This window comes from Larimichthys crocea, chromosome XXII, assembly GCF_000972845.2.
Source record: "Larimichthys crocea isolate SSNF chromosome XXII, L_crocea_2.0, whole genome shotgun sequence".
NCBI classification, from domain to species: domain Eukaryota; kingdom Metazoa; phylum Chordata; class Actinopteri; family Sciaenidae; genus Larimichthys; species Larimichthys crocea.
This window is the reverse complement of record NC_040032.1, coordinates 3653709-3669163: the sequence shown is the minus strand read 5'-3', so window position 1 is coordinate 3669163 and position 15455 is coordinate 3653709. Positions and strand designations below refer to the sequence as shown.

The 15455-nt window shown below is 39.0% G+C and overlaps 1 protein-coding gene across 4 annotated transcripts in view; it reads left to right on the top strand.

Moving 5' to 3' along the window:
- The window catches only part of gabrg2 (gamma-aminobutyric acid type A receptor subunit gamma2), a 46771-nt gene extending 32715 nt beyond the window's left edge, over positions 1-14056 (top strand). Inside the window, exons 7-10 of one of the 4 annotated variants that reach the window (XM_010729333.3) lie at positions 3300-3452; positions 6176-6381; positions 7971-7994; positions 10519-14056. In XM_010729333.3, coding sequence (XP_010727635.2) covers positions 3300-3452; positions 6176-6381; positions 7971-7994; positions 10519-10797 — 662 coding nt within the window. In that variant the 3' untranslated portion in view covers positions 10798-14056. Of the gene's footprint in view, positions 1-3299; positions 3453-6175; positions 6382-7970; positions 7995-10515 lie in introns of all 4 variants that reach the window. The other 3 variants (XM_010729332.3, XM_010729334.3, XM_019266952.2) reach the window with 3 other exon arrangements.
- Positions 14057-15455: the final 1399 nt, after the last annotated feature.

Below are 15455 nucleotides of genomic sequence, written 5' to 3'. Positions count from 1 at the left end.
TCAGCAATCCTCAATTACCATGTTACATTCCTATAAACTCCCTTGTGGCTATTGTGCAATAATGCACAGCCACAACGGGATCAACATTCCTTCTCGCAGGTTCAATACACTCCTGACAAATCCAGAATGTTTCTGTATTCTAATAATAATAAAATCTTTTTTTTTTTTTTTGTATTTCCACCACCGTAGAAGGCCCCTCTGCTGTGTGTGTGTGTTTAATTCTGTTGAGTGTGTTGTCTCTGCAGCTTTTAACACCAAAGCAGCTCTGTTTTCTGATGAATGATCATCCCCGCCAAGTTTTTTTATTGCTTTCCGTAGATTACATCAGCTTGTAGTAAATCGCTTTTGCCAGGGAAATTTGTGATCCTAATAAAAATACTTCAAACCATATCTTAATACAAACAATAGTTTTGAGCTGTTGTCTGCACTGTTGATTTCTCACACGGCTGTCATCAGCATTTTTCATTTATGAATTATGAGCAGAAAGGAATGGATAGCTCTGTAATCACAGCAACAAGATGATAGGATTGGAGGAATTTTAATATCAGAAATCCAAAGAAAAGCCAAAAATCTGAACTCTGAGTGTGTTCTTGTTATTAATTATGTTATTAGTACATGAAGTTGAACTGGTGATTAGGAGTGAAGCTGCCTGTAGGATCACAGAAGATGTGGTCTCTCCTGTTGGATACATGTGAGAAGCTATAATAAGCATTACGTATGGCAGCTTCTTTGTGTTCATTGTCGACCCGCGGAAGGTAAATTTGACATCAGCGGCAACAGCCTTGGAAAAAAAACACGCTTTCTATAGACCCTGTGAAGACAGAGTGTGAACGCTCTTGTGAACACACTCTCATCTGTTGGCGTTGACAGATGCGCGGTTCTAGTTAAGGTTAGTTTGAGGGCTCCCATTAGGAGGAACGCAGGCACAAAGGGCTTGGATGATTTCATATGCCGGCTATAGTCTTATGAGAAATAAACAGGAACCTTTCATCCCACACAGGCATGCATGTGAACATGCGAACAAGTTTTCTAATTACACAAACAACAATAGCAAGATGAGTTTGCTTGTACTGCATGTTTGGAGGTTTTAAGCTTGCTGAGGTTCTGTGTGACACAAAGCATAGTGTGAAACACTAATAATAATACCACTAATAATGGTGGTTTAATGTTAATGTAACTTGCGTGCAAAGTGGAAACACATAAGGACAGATCCATGAATTGCTTTCTATAATTAGGATAGTACAAATATTTAAAGCCTGAAGGAATCCGCACTTTCTTTCAAACATACACCATCAGAATGCTTTGAAAGACGCCCAAAACCGATTTGACACTTTAAAAATGTCAAGTAGGCAATTTAGTATAACTGCAAACCAAACTGTGTTCACACACTCCACTAATTGTGTTGGGACTGTTTATCTGGAGCACTAAAGTATTTGCTCCCTGTACGGCAATGTTGTGAAATCCCAGCCAAACACTTAAACCAGTGATGGAACTGGAAACCATTTTGTTGTGAGTGGAATCAGGAAGTCATTAACAAACTAATGCATTACTATAGAGCCATAATGGCAGGCGGGCTGATGCAGATGCATCAGACTGCCAGATTGGTGGGCATCGGTCGATAACACCTTCCTCAAAAGTGTCTTCCTGGCAAGCGCCGTGCCCTGTAATGAAACTGGCGAACAGACAAAGAGAGGCGTATGGCAGCGGGGTCTTACACCAGTCGACCTCGCCCACGTGGTGGAAATTCCATTATCATTAAGAGTCTGAGGTAATGTGAAGGAAGCTTTGTGCTGCTGACCAAGCTGGAATAAGTGTATTAACCGGCAATTTCTCAGCTGTCAGGGGTCTCGGTTTTGGGCTCCTGCTAATGTAATGTTAATAAAAAACAAAATAGTGGGCTGTGGGACCCCTGAGAGCAGCCTTCATGTGTCTCTCGTACTCCTACAAACCAAGGCAACGCGTTGTAATATGCTGCGCACCTGCCTGCATCAGCAGAAAACACACGTGGTGATAGGAACAGTTATGGTTGTGCTGCCGGGGTTATTGCACTTGGTTTATTTAATGATGCTATCAATGGCTGGGTGAACAAAGGTGCATTCTGGGATAAATCACAAAGACTTGGTCGCTGTCCAGACACTACAAGGACTCACTCACACAGTGTGCACATGTGCGCAGATGTAATAAACACTGACAGTCTCATCTCTTTCTCTCTCTGTCTCTCATTAACACACAAATATACAGATGTTGGCTGTTTTTCACTAAACTGCAGTACATGTTATGCGTCTTTTCTCATGAGAAAAATTATTAGCCAGCTGTTCAGTCCCCAGCTGCAGAGACTGTTCCATGTGTTGTGGGTGCTTAAACACACACACACACACACACACACACACACACACACACACACACTTTCTCTCTCTCTCTCTCTCTCTCTCTCTCTGTCTCACACACACACACACACACACACACACACACACATTGTAGATGCATGGCTAGAGAGACAGAGAGTAGGCTTGTGCCCTGCAGGTTACAAACCGCAGCGAGAGGCCAGGGGAGGTTTCCGACACTGTTAACGGTCTGATGTTAATCAATTAAAAGACAACTGACTGAGCTGGGGGCCAGCAGTGAACTGCCATTAAACCAAGAGAAACAGACAGACAGGTACATAGATGAACAGCTAAAGAGGATAGTAATCATTAGCAGGCATTTGCTCCATTGTCAATCTGGCACGGATGTGACCGACTTTAATTTATCCTCTTTGAAAGGGTGTAAGAAGCACACACTCACATTTGAGTGTGTGCTTTCATATGTGCATGCATTGCTTCCCATACATTTTAAACAGGCAGGCCAGATGATCCATATTGTCAGGGTCAGGTCTATCTGGGCTCAGCTAACCTCGACCCCTTAACACCTAACATCTGCCAGGGTCAGGCAGCCAGCACAGGGACAGCTCGTCATCAGCTGGATGCTGGTGATGTTCATGTTCCAGCTAACTACTGGCAGGAGACAAGGGTTTGTGTCTGTGTGCGTCTGTGTGTATCCAAGCAAGTCCGGCTCTGGCTCTCTGAATCGCTCTGTTTCACTTTAGATCTCAAGTTGCCTCAGGCAAACACTCAGTGAAGACTTTGGTTACACAACATTATCTATTGATCAGTAAACAGTTTGTTTAATGTGCACTCAGTGTTTCTGTGTTGACAACCTTCTTATAATAAGATCATGTGAAATGATTCATACCCCTTATGTTGTATCAGTGCACAATGCCCTCACTCATGATTTATTTTCCTCTGTTTATCTCTCTCCAGGAGACTATGTGGTGCTGACCGTCTTCTTTGACCTGAGCAGGAGAATGGGTTACTTCACCATTCAGACTTACATCCCATGCACCCTTATTGTTGTCCTGTCCTGGGTCTCATTCTGGATCAACAAGGATGCTGTACCTGCCAGGACATCATTAGGTAAAAATGTTCAACACTTGTTGTACATGCTGATATCAGTTAGCAGAACAAATATGTTTTTTATTGAACTGTTTATACTTCTCTCTTTTTTAAGGCTCCAATTCTCCCTTTTTTCTGTAACTGCCCATGAAGCTTTGAGCCTTTGCTTCCATTATCCCTTATAGTCAGTCCACCTTTCGCAAACATACATATACAGCCCTTATACCAGTGATGTTCTTTGCCATCCTGACCTTAACTATTGAGTTGTTCCAACAGTATCAGAAATGCCCCTGATACTCTCTAAAATGCAGGACTGCACATGAAAAGTATGCCTGCCCGATACCACATCATTTATTAGAACCAACATGTAGCAGTGTCCAGTTTGCAACTTTCTTTTTCCCAGGGTGTTAAAATCATGACCCACCCTATTACCCCAACTCGGATTTGCTTACTCTGATATTCCCACCCTAACCTGAAACAAATCAAACCCAAGCCAATGAAGGCCACAAGTTCTAATCAATTAGAGGCAAAGCAGGTCGGGCCATGTGCACCTACTGTTTTAGAGCTGCAAAGAAGACTTAATCTCCAGTAGTGTAACATCAGCAAAAGCTAGACATCCGTAATTTGATGGACTGTTAAACTGGATAGAAGTAAAGTTCTATGGGATTCATGTTTTTAAATGGGTTTACAACGTTGGTAGCAATCATACAGGTTTAGTAGTATACAGGTGTTTAAAAACAATGTATATAGTTTTTAACACACTTCAATTGGGAAGGTTTTCAGTATCAGCCGATGAGCAGAGTTCAGGCATTGGAATAGCTATCAGGAAGGGGAAAAAATGGAATCAGGACATTTCTACTTAATTACTACCTCCTGTGAAAGATCAAGGAGCTTGTTTGTGGTCAGATACCACCTCATACTGACAAGCAGACTGTTTAAGATTCCTCTTTCCTGCCATCTTCTCCTACACCATCATTCCTCCTCCTCCTCCTCCTCCCCTTTTTCCCTCTGAGACAGGGCAGCTGTTTAGGAATCTAGTCCATCTTGATTAGAAGAGCCTATCCTGGCACATATGTTTTCATGCATGCCTTAATGAGGCATTAATTATGCAATACAGCAGGGATGATGCAGAGATGCAGCCTCAGCACAATAATAATGCAGGTGGCCTTTTCGCTGCATGCAATAAAGGAACACTGATTTTTTATTTTTTTATTTTAAAAAGGGCAAACGGAAGGATTTCAAGGAAATTTGTCAACTTTTGAACTTGCCCTTGGTGTCCAGCGAACATCCTCAAAAGTTCACTTGTGATGCAGTTCAGCATATTCCTTAGTCAGCTTTCCTTTTGGCCCCTTAAGGCTCTAAATCCTGACCTCAAGTCGACGTGATGCGATCATTAGCGAGCATAACTGAATGTAAAACAATCCCTGCAGGCAGAAACCCTCATTCTGCTTCACTATCATCATTACTTCGTCAACCATTAATCTCTCTTAAAATAGGTTGTTTTGAGCTTCTGCAGCTCCAGACATGATTCGCAGTTGAAATAATAACACTATTAATTCCCTGCTAAAATTATACAAAGAGTCAAATATCTTAATTTTCTTTGAAAGATGATGCGGGAGGTACAGGAAGCCAGGTGGTTAGAAGGCGGATTAATGCAGATGACATAATTCTTAATCCTTCAATTGCATCCAGAAATATATCAATTCACTCACAATACTCCAACGTTAATCTTGACACAGGCGGAATGTCTTTCAGTCCGCATTAAATTTAGACATAAATCATCCTCTATATAAAAAGCCCCTACATGTTTGCTCTATTTGATGGAAGGAGGCGGTCTTGTTAGTTGTTTGTTTGTTGGTGCTTGTGACACTGTTGGTAATCTCTGTACTTATAAATGGGCCTTCCCATCATGTGCTATCACCCCACCTCCTACACCCTCACTAAAGGCAGACAGAGTAAGGGGAGAGAGTAACCAGATAAGAACGTAGTATATCCGGGTGGTGGTCAATGGCAGCTAAACCGGTAAAGTATGTGGATCAAAGGGACAGGCAACCAGCTGTTCACTCCTCCCACATGGGTGTCTAACTGTTAAGAGCTTGCAATTAAACAGCCAGTGTTAATCCTCCTCTACACTTTTACACATACATACACATATACAGTATTTTAGTCACACAACTTAGAATCAAAATCAGCCAATTCATATTGTAGGTGCTGCTTAAAATAATCACTTTGGTTTGTCCCACCTTCCTTCATATGGAGGTTTAGATAAGCAATTCTTTTCAATTTTATTCATTCTCTGGTGATTTTTTTTTCTTCTCCTAGTCAGTAAATGTGAAAAATATACCTCCTACACATTAAGAGCACATCTGTTTTCAGGTTTAAAAATGTATAAGCACAGGGCTGTATGAATTAAAAAATGTATTAAGACATTGAAAAACTGGTGCACGATATGTGAAAATTATTAAAAATGTTCTTTCTTAGTTTGAATTTTTATCTCATTTCAGGTCATTTCAGGTTCCCTTCAACTGTGAAACTTTTTTGGGCACAATATTAGATTTGTAACACGTTATGATTTTCATTTCTTTGTGTTTAGACACCTGAATCAATTTTACAACATAGACAAAATTATAGATAATTTTTCAAATGAAATGGGAATGCAATGTAAAGCCCGAGCTTGAACTTACACATTTCTATTTTGTCTTGATTTGTCTCATTTTCTCTGTTCTCTCCAATCTCATAACCAGGCATCACCACTGTGCTGACCATGACCACGCTGAGTACTATTGCCAGAAAATCCCTTCCAAAAGTTTCTTATGTGACTGCCATGGACCTGTTCGTGTCTGTTTGCTTCATCTTCGTCTTCGCTGCACTTATAGAGTATGGCACACTGCACTACTTTGTCAGTAACAGGAAGCCAAGTGCCAAAAAGGACAAGAAGAAGAAAAACCCGGTGAGCATCTTTTTAAAACTAACTGGAGTTGACGTTTTGAATATATATTTCTCAAGGTTTCAGTTTTTGACAAAGGAAGGCTGTGCAATTTAACAGTGTAGCTACGAACAGCATAATCTTGTTTCATGTAATATATCTGTGTAATATTTTCAGTGTTTATAGTATTTAGGTGAAAGGTCAAGTTACCCTATACGTTCTCTATCCCTCCCCCACTGCAATATAGTACTGGGATAAGCCATAGAAGAAAAAAAAAGCTATACACTCCTTAGCATCCCTAAGGGAGCATCTTCCCATGGACCACTACGTCAAATTACTCAATGAGGGAGGCATGCAGCTTGAACCTTTTCCTAATCCACCTCACATCTGCTATAGTTGTAATTTAGACCCAGGTCACATGACAGACGAGTTGGCCTAATGTGAGCCGTAAATCCCTCAAGAGATCATGGCGGTGCGGTTGAAGGGCCGTGATCGGCAAGACTAGCACTCCCTTTTTCTCCCTAATCAGTTATAGTTGGCTTATGGTTCTCGAAATGTTTGCATGATAATTTGTTTAAGTCTACCACTTGAAGTCTACTTAGTTGTGTCTTTATGCTTTTTTCTTTGATAACTTGTGGCTTCTTTTAAGGGGTGGTACTAAAATCCGTCTTTGAAGTCATGGCTTTTTTCGGAGGGGGGATTAAACTTAAAAGATATTAAATCTTAAACCTCTAAGTATACTGTGCTTGGGTGAACAGGAGTGTTGAACTGGAACTTTGGGGAAAAGTGGGGCGCTCTAGTTTCAGCCTCTGTAACTAAGGTTCTGCACATGGTTTAAGTCTCGTGGGCCAATGAATGACTAATAAAGTGGAAGGTGTAATGCCAGTTTGCCATCTCAGAGGGGCTTTTCTGGGTTCTCTGCATGACTTGCCAAGACGAAGGAGGCGAGAAAAGGAGGTCTTTGACTGAACCTCTTTTGATGTTCATGAATTGTTAAAGATATGGAAATAACAGGAAATTGAGAAATTAGAAAGAACCGCAAAAGTTTCTTTTACTACTTGTAAGCTGTTTTTGATCCATGGTGCGGAGGGAGATTTCTGTTTCAGTTTTGTACTTGACGTTATTTATTTCAGAATACTGACATACATTAGCAGAATATATTGTTAAAGTTCATATACTAGAACTGACAAGTATGCATGATGAAGTGCTGTCTGACAAATTAATGTAAAAAAATATAAGAATGTCACACTCACAGGGAGTGTTTGAACTCTGCATTATAAATAGTCTTTACGTAATCTCTGTAGTTTTGCAATATGTATGCACTGTAATATTTTTCCAAAGGTGACGCTGGCGTAAGAAGCATGTGAGATACATATATCCCACCATGCAACTCCCCCTGTGTCTGTTTGTAACATGTATGTCTCTCTACAGTACTTTTCTTCTCTTCTCATTTTGAGTTAGACAGTACAATGCTTGTAATTTTCACACATTATCTTGTGTTTCTGTTCATTTATTTTGATTTTCTACATGTGTTCTCTGTTTACATGTATTCTTTGTTGTTTTGTTACTCTCTTTCAATTCCACATATTCTTTGTTTCCTGTCTGGACAAAAGCTCCTCCGGCTCTTTTCCTCAAAGGTATATTGCCTGTGTCTGACTGCATGTGTCTGATGCATTTTGGCTCTTTGAGCCCCCAGCACCTCACTGCTTTTCTGTCTGTTCTACAACAGATACACCTCTTTCTATCCCCTATTTATCTACCTGCATTCTTACTGTATTCCTCATCAGTTACTAAATAGGTATCACAGATAACATTAAAGGGGCACTTTGCAGTGCACAGTGCGGAGGCAGCCAGCCAGACGTACTTATGCTGTTTTTAAAATTCAAATAATCATCCCACACATCCCGTGTCCAGAGCTATGTAATAGTCAAAGCCCAGGACTCATTCTGGCTCCCTCTGTCCTGTTTCACTCTTTGTTGTTGTAACCACAGTGAACTTGCAGCTGCTGCAATAGCTTCCTCTTCTTTCCCTTCTCCTGCCAGTAAATCTATACCTGTGTGTTTGTTGGGCTTCTCAACCTGACGCTTCCTACAGAGTCAGCAGAGCCTTAACAGACTGAAACAGACAACCCCTGCACTGTGTTAAGTCTAATTAGAGTTGGAGGTCCATTCAGAAGATTAACACATGCTAATCTTTAAACACCCAAAAAGCATCTGAGGTGGGTGTGAGCTAGCAAAGATCAAACACACCAGTCAAGACAAGATAATCTGCTTTTACCACAGAGAGACCCACAACATACAGTATATTATTGATTTATGGATTTATTTAAAATGAGTATTGGACGTCAGTTCAATTTGATTTGCAGCCTAGAACTAAGTCTGTACTGCTACAGTAAAGACTACCATCAAATATTCAACAAGCCAAATAACCAAGAGATCCTCCAGTAATGATCCAGAATGTTTCTGCCTTTTGTCTTCTCTGAGGGGTTGTCTACTTTCAGTCAGTTAAAGTTGCCAACGCCACTGTGTTTTTTCTTTGTTGTTTTTTTGATTTTTCTTTGCTAACACCAACACAGCACAGCCCAGCTTGACCAGGCCATGCGGCAGGATGCTGTTAATGCTCCTTCTGCTTGAGCTTTCACTGCGCTTTCCTCCAATGCAACCAATCCCCTTTTGAGAACTGAGTCATAACCTGTTCGGCTAAACCCCTCATTAACTCAACATGCTGTCCATTAAACAAGGACAAAAATGCTGAAACTAACCCGTATGTCGTTTCGTTTTGTGGTTATGTGTCGTTTTCAAAGGGACAACAGGTTTGTGCACTAGTGCTGGGCAAGATGAGAGGTTGTAGGGAATAAACAGTTCAGTCAAGTTTAAATATTTAAGCTTGTTTGAGGATGCATGTTTACAGCAGATATTGTTTTGTTCAAATTAAAACTACTGTGACCTATTTTATTTGCAGCAAGCATGCTTATTGTAGATACATAAAAAAGAAATATGGGTGAACACAGAGCATACATTTATGCCTATAGATTATTGTTCTTATGTTATAAAGACACCAAAAAGGACAACCTAAATAAAAGCAAGGATGAGGGAAACTGGTGATGTGAAATCCTCCTCAGTACTTGAATTTTGAAGTATGCACAATTCACTGTCTTATTTAAATGATGAGCTTGACACCCAAGTATACCATCAAGGTCAAGGAACCTTCCATTCCAAAGGGTGGGAAAGCATTTAATCTGCCAAACAGGCAGAATACCAATTTGTGCAAAGGTGGCATGGTATTTGAAGATAAAAGATGATGAAAACAGTCTGTTTGAATACTAATTGTCTCCCTTTAGAATGACAGGGCCACATACTCACTGATGTCACTGTCCTATTTTAGGAATCAACCAATATGAAAGGCATGTGCCCTCCAGTGGCGAGCACAGCTTGAAAAGGGGGCTTATTTTAACCCATTTAGTGACAGAAAGAGTGGGTTGGAGAAATATTGAGCTGTGTGCTGCACATCTGCCAACACATGCTCCTCCCTAAGCTTGACTTAATGACGCATCATAAGCCAGTTACAACATATCCTATAAACATATTTCGGAACTATTACTTGCAACATCCATGCAGGGCCAAATTGTGACATTTTGTTGAATCACTGGGCAGTAAAAAACTTTCTTTTTTTTTCTTTTCTTTTTTTTCTTGAACAAATGATTCACAGTAATCTGTATGCTACTGTGTTTTCACAGCATTTTAAAATGTTGTGTAGCAGTAGTAGCACAATCAGAATAAAAAAAAACAGAGGGGCATTGCCCAGCACTAGCTTAATAGAGCTGCTCAATAAAGCAAAATGGACTACTGTACTAAAAATATTATGGTCGCATCAGCTGTCAGCTATACCCCAGCCCAAAGGTGTAATTTGCATCACGGGTTCCACGGGGACTGACCCTTTGTCACTCCAAGCCCATTTAATTACAACCACAGATGATAGTTATGGGTCGATATGGGTCCATTGGCAAGTTAAAGGTGCAAATTACATTTTGCTGACTAATGGCACAAAATCAAGTGGGAGACAGAAAATGGCAGCTCAAGTTAAGTCCCACTCTTATGTCAGTGAGGTCTTGATTATGGCACTCTGATGGCTAACTGTGTCATTTTGTCCTGTTAAAAGCAGACACCCACGGTAGACATCCGTCCACGCTCGGCCACAGCCATTCAGATGAACAACGCCACGCATATGCAGGAGCGAGATGAGGAATATGGTTATGAGTGTCTGGATGGGAAGGACTGCACCAGCTTCTTCTGCTGTTTCGAAGACTGCCGCTCCGGAGCCTGGCGGCACGGCAGGTTGCACATCCGCATTGCAAAGATAGACTCATATGCACGCATCTTCTTCCCTACTGCATTTGGTCTCTTCAACCTGGTCTACTGGGTCTCCTATCTCTATCTCTAGGCCTGGGTGTGCATCCAGCCTTATCATACAGTCCACTACATTTTACATATGCTCTGTGCCAGCAAGGGACATTTTGAAGGAGGGGACCCACTACTGAAATATCCAATGATTTGATTTAAAGCTGTTGCTTTAATTCCCTAGTTTTATTCTCTTTGAATTGAAGTCATTCATTTTGACATTGCAAATGGTGTAGCATTACATTTAAATGGTATGAGGAGGTCTGTAGGTGTGTTGTGAAAACATTGATTGTGTGAGTAATTAACGAGAGTTTTCTTTTTGTTGTCATGATTTCATTTTGAACTTTTTATATCTTCCTTTCTTCTCAATTGGGTTTTTATTGAGACAAATACATTCCTTCCATATTAAATAGTTTAATAAATAGCATTTCAGATCACATCAGAAATCTAAATGATATCAACTGTCTTATTTATTTCCACTCATTTTATTCACTTAACATACTAAAACACAATCTGAAGCACTTTAATAGAGCTATGTTAGACAGTGACATTGGAATTCACTTTGATGGTGTTCATTTATTTTCCATTTATTTAGCTTAGCGTTACCACAATTATACATTGCATTTTCTATGTGTGGTCAGAGAGAGGTGATGCTGTTTATGAACAATGCTCAACTGTACAGACGCTGTATATATTTTACTATTACATAGTGGTTTACATTTATTGCATGCACCTTTCAGGCCAAAAATCAACATGTTTTATGGTCTTCTGTTGTTGGCTATAGAAAAAAAATGAGCACTGTTGATTATCATGCAGGATTTAATTCAACTTTTTTTTTTCTAGGAAAACTGGAAAAAGAAATGATAAAAATGTGCCCAGTTTATTCTTTTGAGTTGAGGAATTGTCTTTGCATACAGGTGGGAGGATCAGCCCTGAATTTCAGGCCAGACAATTGATTTAATCATTTTCCTCGCAGCCATTAGCTTACTGTATAGACAACAGTGACCTCTCATCCTCTCCTCCATTTGCCATTAAAAGTGTGCATTTACATAATGACACACTGCTGTCGAATTTTGGTTATGCAAGCTTTTACAAGAGATGACTGTACTGAAGCAAGTTAGGTTCTCTCATAAAAACTCATCTTTTTTTTTTCCATTTTCCATTAGAGTGATAACTGCAACTGTTTTGCCTTCAAATAGAAGGATTCAGACTACACGTTAATGAAAATGTTACTACAGACAGCTGTTGGTGTGTTATGAAATCTCTGTAGTAGAACAGGGTTCATTCTACATGTCATTCTGAGATTAGCAGCAAACAAACCAAACAAGCCAAAAAATATGAATTGATTATAAATAACTTTAGGAGCTTCAGTGAAGTACAATAAAAAAAAAGCATCTGCTTGTGTCGAGACCAGATGTGTGAGCCTTATGATAAAACATTCAATTCCCGTCTCTTTGAGAAGAAACGTTAATAATCACACAGTGAGGTTACTGATTCACCGGCTGGGCAAAAGTTCATTTATTTATTTATTTATCTTTTGTTATGTTTCTTTTTTTCTTTTAAAATTAAAATTTACTTTGAATTATGTGATGTTGTGTTAAGATTAGGTGTGAAGACAGAAGAGAACACAACGAAAGCATCTGAACTGTGTATGATAACATAAAGAAAAATCACAGCCCCTTTCAGATTGATTATGATAGACACCAGTATGCAACAAAAAGAGACAGTGCTTCAGTATGATTTGTAATCTCACAAGGAATCACATTTTCTTTGTACATGAATTATGAAAGGAAGAAATCACTTGTCAAGCCCTTGGAATTTTGTAAAAGGGTATATATTTTGTAATTTCAACATTGTTACAGTATATCATTAAACAGTATATTAGACTTATTGTATTATGCTGAATGACCATGTAGAATACTTTGGGGTAATGGGGTATTTATTTATTTATGTATTCATTGATGGTGTTTATTTATTTATTTAATTGAAAGTACTTTATGTCCATACAGGCCCTGAAAAGAAACACAGAATGCCGTCATTTATATCAAAGATACATGTGTCAATGGAGCCTGAGCTTATTTATCTTGTGTTTTCTATGTTGTGATCAATGTACACTACTCTCACAAAGGCCTGTCAAACTGTCATATCTGTTGAACTAGTGAGTTGCAACATTACCCATGCAGCTTCTTAAAAGTAGACTTGAATATTTTCAGGGGGAGGGGAAACACACACACACAAACACACACACAAAAAAAAAAAACAGTTCCCAAACCACCAGTAGAAAAACATTTGCTTGGTTTGAAGCAATTATTAATTATTTCCACTTTTTTCCACCTTCCAGCCACAGGTTTCTATTGGTCTTGATCATTAATAAAGCATCAGTGATGATAATAACATATGCATTTAACATATTATCTCATATTTCCTGAAGTTCTTTCCCTTATGTATTTAACGGTGGTCCTGTTGTGTTCCAAAGCTGCTACCTAGTAGTCTAAACCTGTCCTCAGTGTGCACATACTCTCACATGTTTAGGGATGTAAGCGTGTCAATAGCAATGTAGGCTGGTCATCATCAGTGTTCAGTAGTTTACAGAAGTGTAAAAGAGTGATTACATCGTATAAAGTGCCAAACTGACACACATGCAATAGAGAATATCAAATATCTTTTGTGAATCCACGTATTCTGCTTTGTGGAAAGCAAAACATATGACGCTAAAAGTGAGTGTTTTCCTGAAGGAAATGCTATACAATGAATGTTGGTCACAGCGATGTTCTCTCTGACATTGTTTTTTGTTTGTTTTTGCGTTTTTTTTTTTTTGTTTGTTTTTTTTATAATAGTACAGAACCAAAAGCATGAAGACAAGACAAATAAAAAACAATTATTATATCAGGGTGAACTGGAAAACATTTTTGATTCAGTCTATATCCGACTTTATTTAGAAACCCATCTTACTGATAACCGAGCATGTCTTGTGTTTGAACAGTGGTGCAGAAAACAAACATACTTTGTGGTATTTTTTTTCCTCCATAATGGTAAAAGCTTGTTTATTATTTCTTTATTATATTTTTGTGCACTCTACTGTAAATGCAGAGATACTGTATAACGGTGTATGGGAGATACTGAAGCGTGTTTATACTCAGTAGTGTGCATGTTGAATATGGTTTCAGTCAAACAGGGATGTTGAAGAATTGGGACTAATTCAAGCATTGTTTCATCTGGTCTCAGTCCTTTGCCTGCATTGACATGGACTTTTATTACACTGTACTTATTTTTGACAAAGTGATTTTATTTATTTTTGGACCCACAAATGAAACATATATGTGAACAGCACATGTAGATATTTTCTATTGTTATGTATTTTGTCAAACTGCAGAAAAGAAAATAATACGCACTGGAATTACAGAGCTCAGTAAAAGTTATCCAAGAACAAAATAAATTTCATATGATCCTCATACATACAGTATGTTAGTTGTTTGCCATCTATGTATATTTGAGTATTGTATAAAAGGGGCACTGATCAATTCTGTTAGGGTCTGCATAATATGCTATACATGTACTGGAAAAAATCCTTTTCATAAGGGAATTGCACATAGCTGTGGAATTTTACAATAAAATGGTTGCATTTATCAATGTGCATAGGTTCATCATTATTTTTTAATCACATATAGTACTGCTAGTAATTGCTGTAGTAATATTTCAATGACTTTCTCAGGTCAGTGTTACAGGAATTTTAAAGAAAAAACTCCTAAATAAGGAGGACCGGATTCAAAGCATCAAAGTTTAAGTTGAATTTATTGTTCTTATACAAGAAGGAGCGTTTCACAGTGCAACACACTAAAGGGGTTACAGAGAAAAAGGCTCCCTGAGGAGCTCTGACAGTTGGTTCTTATATATTTTCCTAAAAATGGGCTGTCTCAACCCCTGCAAATTGTTAACAGACAATTTGCATAATAGCATCTAAACAGTTTTCTTCAGCATATCGCCTAATGAGTAGCCAGTACAGTATGTCCCCAATCTAGATGTCACCTCTCTGACCTGTCCCTGGCCCTCATTCTGTTCTATTTATACATTAACCTGAACTTTACCTTGCCCTGCCAGTCTCAGTAAAACAATAATAAAGGTAAGTGCCCTCAAGACATGTAATAAATAGGAACAAACATTGTATAAATTAAAAACATCTAAATAGCTGTGTAACCCTGATTTTTAAAACAATCATTATGCAAACTGGAGCAACAGTTTGGTAGTTAGTCCCTTTCAGAGTGTCTTACCAGTGTCACTGGTCATGAGATCAATAATGATTATCGTCTTCACAACCACCAACCTTTAACCTTGGTGGTTGTGAAGTAAAGCCAATGTGGAAGTGCCAAAAATTGCAGTTTCTCAAATGGCCACTTGAGACTGGCTACAGAGTGAGTCAATCTCCATAAGCACACATGGTAAAATGCACAGCTTCACAGCAGAATTAAACATGTTTACAGCCTGGTACAAAAAAAGTTTTGGTCTCTGTAGATAACTTCCCCATTCATGACAACTGTACTGAGGCGGAATTTCTACATAACTCACCCATTCAAATTTAGGCTTAATTTATGCATAATTAACATAACAGCACGGCAGCTTTATATGACAAGTGGGTGCTGTTATAGGTGACTTGTTTGAGCAACCAGGCTTCGTTCAGCCCGCCTGAGCTCCACACCCACGCTC